At 37.5% G+C, this 6,504-nt stretch overlaps 1 protein-coding gene across 1 annotated transcript; it reads right to left on the bottom strand.

Annotated features, from left to right (window-relative positions):
- Positions 1–3,733: 3,733 nt before the first annotated feature.
- Positions 3,734–4,872, bottom strand: LOC146882294 (zinc finger BED domain-containing protein DAYSLEEPER-like). Its single transcript, XM_085667339.1, has 3 exons — positions 4,312–4,872; positions 3,904–4,225; positions 3,734–3,816 (listed from the first exon to the last, which is right to left on the bottom strand). Exons 1-3 carry the CDS (start codon positions 4,870–4,872, stop codon positions 3,734–3,736), a joined length of 966 nt encoding a protein of 321 aa, XP_085523465.1.
- Between the last annotated feature and the right edge of the window lie 1,632 nt (positions 4,873–6,504).

Here is a 6,504-nt window from a genome sequence, read left to right as displayed (position 1 = left end):
CTTTCCAACCCTCACATCTCAAAAACCATGAATTTCATTTTTTTACAAAACTCCCCACCAAGCCATCTACCTATACCGTGGTGCACCGCCAACCTTGGCCATGTGGAAAACCCTCCGAACTCAAAACGTTCGTGCACCAAGACTTTCATAGTACTCATTTGGGGACATTTGTATGCCTTTCCAACCCTCACATCTCAAAAACCACGAATTTCATTTTTTCACGAAACTCCCCACCAAGTCATCTAGCTATGCCGTGGTATACCCCCCACCTACCATGGGAAAGCAAGCACATGGAAACATCAAGTGACGCAGAGTCAAGCATCGCTAGGCATGAAAATAATTTTCCACAATATCCGAGGGACTAGCTGCCGAGCTGACCAACGATCAGTGACGACCGTGTGTTTGTTTAAAAGAGCTCAACAACTATGAAAAGGCTAATTGTGCCATGAGAAACATGCTAACGCACGCAGCACGTGAGGGGGGAGGCCTCGTCAAGCTCCCTTTAAAACCTTCCAGTGTGGAGCTGGCCGGCTCAAGGAGCACTCCCCCCCTATAAGAGGTTAATATGCAAAAGGCAAATTTGTACAAGTAGATACACTTTTTTTTAGCAGACATAAGTCCATATCTCGAGCTACACTTCGAAATTTCATGCCATTTTTTGCAGTAATTCTTAGAAAAATAGTATGTCCTTGTTCACCAAATTTCATAATTTTTCTAGAAGGGGACCTATTTTTTTTATATTTTTTACTTAGCGGGTATGTGTAAAATCGGGGAAAATAGCAAAACCACATGTAGACTACGAATTTCGACCTCATTTTTTCCAATCCACTACTAAACAATATCAGGAACCTCCCCACCAAATTTCATTCAGTTTGGCCAAGCTCTTAAATTTGACAAATTTTGGAACCAAGTTATCTAGTCGCGGTGCACCGACCAACTTGGCCAAGTGCAAACTCCATCCAATTCAAAACATTCGTGCACCAAGAATTTCATGGTATTCATTTGGGGACATTTGTAGGCCTTTACAACCCTCACACCTCTAAAACCACAAATTTCATTTTTTCACAAAACTCCCCACCAAGACATCTAGTTATGCCGTGGTGCACCACCAACCTTGGCCATGTGCAAAACCCTCCGAACTCAAAACTTTCATGCACCAAGAATTTAATGGTCTTCATTTGGGGACATTTGTAGGCCTTCCCAACCCTCACATCTCAAAAACCACGAATTTCATTTTTTCACAAAACTCCCCACCAACCAATCAAGTTATTTCGTGGTGCACCGACAAGCTTGCCATGTGCAAACCCCTCCGAACTCAAAACTTTCATGCACCAAGAATTTCATGGTATTCATTTGGGGACATTTGTAGCCCTTTCCAACCATCACATCTCAAAAATCACGAATTTCATTTTTTCACAAAACTCCCCACCAAGCCACCTATGCCGTCGTGGACCACCAACCTTGGCCATGTGCAAAACCCTCCGAACTCAAAACTTTCGTGCACCAAGATTTTCATGGTATTCATTTGCGGACATTTGTAGGCCTTTCCAACCCTCACATCTAAAAAATCATGAACTTCATTTTTTAACAAAATTGCCCACCAAGCCATCTAGCTATGCCGTGGTGCACCGCCAACCTTGCCCATGTGCAAAACCCTCCAAACTCAAAACTTTCGTGCACCAAGAATTTAATGGTATTCATTTGGGGACATTTGAAGGCCTTTCCAACCCTCATATCTCAAAAACCACGAATTTCATTTTTTCATTACACTCCCCACCAAGCAATCTAGCTGTGCCGTGGTGCACCGCCAAGTTTGGCCATGTGCAAACCACTTCCAACCCAAAACTTTCATGCACCAAGATTTTCATGTCATTTATTTGGGCACATTTGTAGGCCTTTCCCACCCTCACATCTCAAAAACCACGAATTTCATTTTTTCACAAAACTCCCCCCAAGTCATATGCCTATGCCACTATGCACCGACCAACTTGGCCAAGTGCAAACTCCACCCAATACAAAACTTTCGTGCACCAAGACTTTTATAGTACTCAATTGGGGACATTTGTAGGCCTTTCCAACCCCCACATCTCAAAAACCACGAACTTCATTTTTTAACAAAACTCCCCACCAAGCCATCTAGCTATGCCGTGGTGCACCACCAACCTTGGCCATGTGCAAAACGCTCTGAACTCAAAACTTTCGTGCACCAAGATTTTTATGGTATTCATTTGGGGATATTTGTACGCCTTTCCAACCCTCACAACTCAAAAACCACGAATTCCATTTTTTCACAAAACTCCCCACCAAGCCATCTAGCTATGCCGCGGTGCACCGACCAACTTGGCCAAGTGCAAACTCCATCCAATTCAAAACTTTCGTGCACCAAGACTTTTACAGTACTCATTTGGGGACATTTTTAGGCCTTTCCAACCCTCACATCTCAAAAACCACGAATTTCATTTTTTCAGAAAAGTCCCCACCAAGCCATCTAGCTATGACGTTGTGCACCGCCTACCTTGGCCATGTGCAAAACCCTCCGAACTCAAAACTTTCGTGCACCAAGACTTTCACAGTACTCATTTGGGGACATTTGTTGGCCTTTCCAACCCTCATATCTCAAAAACCACGAATTTAATTTTTTCACAAAACTCCCCACCAAGCCAACTACCTATACCGCTAGGCATGTCAAAGTGAGCCAACCCGGCTCACACGGGTTGGCTCACCACGGGCCGGGTCAGAAAACGAGTGAGCCCAACCCGGCTCACTTTAAGGTGAGCCAGATTTTTTACAACCCGGCTCAACCCACCACGGGTTGGTGGGTTAAGTGGGTTGGCTCACCAACCCGCATACAAAATTAAATTTTTTATTTTTTTTTAAATTTTTAAATATTTAAATATTTAAATAATTTTTTTAAATAATGTATGAGATGATAATTACAATAAAATCAAGTACCAATGTGTCTCCATCATGCTCACTACAAGGCTTATACTAGGAAATTTGTATCATTGTATTCAACAAAACATAAATGAAAATAGTATACATCTTTATCATGGTAATTCAAAAAATTTGGTTCATGTTTGAATCTTGTCATCCTCCAATTGCTTTATCTATCTCCCTTTGCACTCTTCTAACATGTGCAGTTCTCAAAATCTTGTCCTACACGAACTGCAAAAAACAAAACCTTCCCTTTGCAAAAAACATAATTTGGCAGCTGCTAAATGTCTGCATAAAGCATGATAAAACAAGAACAATTTAGAAACTAATAAAAAGCACATATTCATGAGTTATGTACATCAATGGTGATGAATAAAAAGATTTAAAGCAAAAGGTTTAGAAACTAATTCATATCATACTTAAAAAGATAAAACTACAGATTGGTTAAATACTAGTTTTAAAATAAGCACAACAAATGCTTTGGATTTGATTGGGCACCAATACACCAAGCTAGAGTATATAAACAGTGAAATTGGGTAGAGTTGCACTGGACTTAAATCTAGAGATGATATAAACAGTGAAATGTTCAAGGTAAAATTATAAAATACATTAAGCTTAAATCATAAAAGTACCCAAGCTAAATACCTCTCCAGACATTACTATTTGGAAGATTCTTACAACTATAACCACTCCCAATTTTCTTCTCAAACTCGTAAATCATGCAACAAGATAAAATAGACTAAAAGAAAAGAGACAGTATGCAGAAGACTACAAGTTTTTGTTTCCTTACCTAGAATTACTACACATGACGTGCATTGGAGTCATGGATTGAAAAGTCTAGAACAACTTCCTCTTCCTTTTGATCATCTTCATTATCTTCATCTTCAAAATCAAGAAGAAACTATTAGGAAATAATATAATTTAGAATTAGAGGTATGATATAAAGAAAAGTGTGAAAAAATACATTACCAATATTTTCAAATCCATGTAACCAATTTTGAGTTAAAATCAGTGCTTGAACATTGTCAGGAAGAAGATTAGATCGATACTTGTTAAGCACGTGACCACCAATGCTAAATGCAGACTCACTAGCAACAGTTGTTATTGGAATACTTAACACCTCACATGCTAGTCTACATAGATTTGGATAACGTTCTTGACGATCCTTCCAATAGCTCAAAACATCTAACTTTGGAAAATACTTTGGCTCAACTGGTGTTTCAGTTAGATACAGATCCAACTCAGACTTGCCAGTTACATTCACATTTTGGCTTACATAATTGATATATTCCTATAAAAATATAATCCAAAGATAAAAATTGGTTAATAAAGATTACATAATAATAAACAACAAAGACATAATGATGACATACTTACATTATATGGATCAATCTCTTTGTCTTCTTCCATGTTCAAATGTTCTTCTGTTGAACATGTGAATTGAGAACTTGATGCATTAGATGAAATTGACTTCACACTCACGTATTCTTCAAAAAGTTTGTACATCTTCCCTTTTATATGAATAACCTTTTCATCACAAGTAGAAGAATCAAGCTTGGAGTAATAGAACCGGAGTGCTTCAAGTTTCATTCGTGGGTCAAGAATCATAGCAATTGAAAGAATGGTACTATATTCACCCCAATACTTGTCAAATTTATCCATCATCCTTTTTGCCATGTCTTTCATTAAGGGGTCATCGCTTTTAAGAGTATCCCTTAACAACCACTCAATTTTCCAAACTTGCATAAAATATTCATTAGAGGTTGGATAAGATGTGCCTGAAATCAAATTGGTTATCTTATAAAATGGAATTAAAAATTCACACATCCTCTCAGCTCTTTTCCACTCTTCAGTTGTTGGGCAATGTTTAAAATTTCTATCACGTAAGGTGAAACTTGAAAAAGCGCGACGATACTTAAGACCACTTTCAAGCATCATAAAAGTCGAATTCTATCTAGTAGGAACATCTAACCTTAAACCCACTTTAGTATCAATGCCCCTCACTTGAACAACACATTCAGTAAATGCCATTTTCCTTGCCTCTGACCCTTTAACATATTTAATGCTTTCTCTAATTTTCTGCAAAGCAACTTCAGCCACTTTTAAACCCTCTTGGACTATAAGATTCAAGATATGAGCACAACACCTCACATGAAAAAATTCACCACCACATAATAAGCTATTTTGTAAGCTTAATTGTTCACCCAAAATATGTTGCATACGGTCATTGGCAGTAACATTGTCTAAAGTTATAGAAAATATTTTCCTATCAATTCCCCAATCAGTCAAACATTCAAACACTTTATTTGCTAGATCATGACCCGTGTGTGGAGGTTCCATTTTACAAAAAGCAAGAATCTTACTATTCAATTTCCAATTGTTATCAACAAAATGGGCTGTTAAACAAATATATCCCTCTTGAGTACAAGCAGTCCAACAATCTGATGTCAAACAAATTCGGTTATGACAATGATGCATTTCATGTTTTAATTTCTCCTTCATTTGAACATGAAATTTCCACAAATCAGAAACAGCTGTATTCCTACTCACATGCTTTACATCAGGATTAAAATATGAAAACAATTCTCTTATCCATTTGTATTCAATAAACTTAAATGGCAAACCATGTTTGACAATAGCCATTGTCATAATCTCTCTAACATGCTTGTGATCAAGTTCCCTACTCCTTAACTTTCCCATATTATCAATTATCATTCCCCCTACATCTTTATATTTTGGGCTAACATTGCATTTTTTTAAATGACGCAACAGTGTTGAAGTGCCTATTTTAGTACCACCAATAACATATTCTTGCCCACATGCATTACATTTGGCCTTCTCTTTACCATCTTTTACTCCAACTTTAGAAAAATAATTCCAAACTTCAGAGGTAGTTGTCTTAGCTTTCTTAGTTTCTTTTTGAACTTCACTGTCTTCATTGTTTACAGAAGGTGGTTCTTGTGGGTCATTAGCAATTTGATTATGTATATTATCATCAACATTAACATTCACATTCACACTTCGATTAATAGTTTCAGATTCCATGCTGCACATTAATTTATGAAAAAAATAGTGTGAAAAACTTACTAAAAACAGCCATCGAACACATGAACAAATCTAACCAAAAACATGAGATGAGTGAACAACTAACCTATTTGCAGCAGACAATGATTGCAGCAGGCAGGGGATTCCAAGCTTAATGCAGCCACCACAAAGATGCAATGTTCTGGCTAGTTCCCAAAGAAGAATCTGGACATGTTCGGCACTATACAAATTAATGCAAATCCAAAAAAGAAAATATTCAGAGCAAATAGCCAAAATAGTCCCTCAAAGATGACCTGCTTGAATAAATTTCACACAAGTGCTTCTAGAAGAAGAGGCAAACTTCTCTATAAGTACAAAGTAAAAAATAATCTATTTAGAGAAACAAGTATGAAAGGGCTTTTATAATTAATTTATGCATAAGCTAAATTTAGCTTGTGGGTTTATGCAAAAGTTTATTTCATTTTTTTCTTACAAGTGCCTATGAGAAAAAAAATCCAAAAAGACCGTTACGGCTGGTCATGCTAG

The sequence above is a fragment of the Vigna unguiculata genome, chromosome 10 (genome assembly GCF_037176805.1).
Source record: "Vigna unguiculata cultivar grain cowpea cultivar isolate G323 ecotype 2 chromosome 10, ASM3717680v1, whole genome shotgun sequence".
Classification (NCBI taxonomy): domain Eukaryota; kingdom Viridiplantae; phylum Streptophyta; class Magnoliopsida; order Fabales; family Fabaceae; genus Vigna; species Vigna unguiculata.
The sequence above is the reverse complement of the archived record's forward strand: the minus strand, read 5'-3'. Positions and strand labels throughout refer to the sequence as shown.

What these genes read in the sequence shown, in the direction of transcription:
- LOC146882294 (XM_085667339.1), bottom strand. Translation starts at nt 4,872, where the DNA reads ATGATGCTTGAAAGTGGTCTTAAGTATCGTCGCGCTTTTTCAAGTTTC. An exon ending in AAGAGATTGATCCATATAAT is followed by an intron (nt 4,226 to 4,311) that starts GTAAGTATGTCA and finishes ATATTTTTATAG; the next exon opens with GAATATATCAATTATGTAAG. An exon ending in ACATGGATTTGAAAATATTG is followed by an intron (nt 3,817 to 3,903) that starts GTAATGTATTTT and finishes TTGATTTTGAAG; the next exon opens with ATGAAGATAATGAAGATGAT.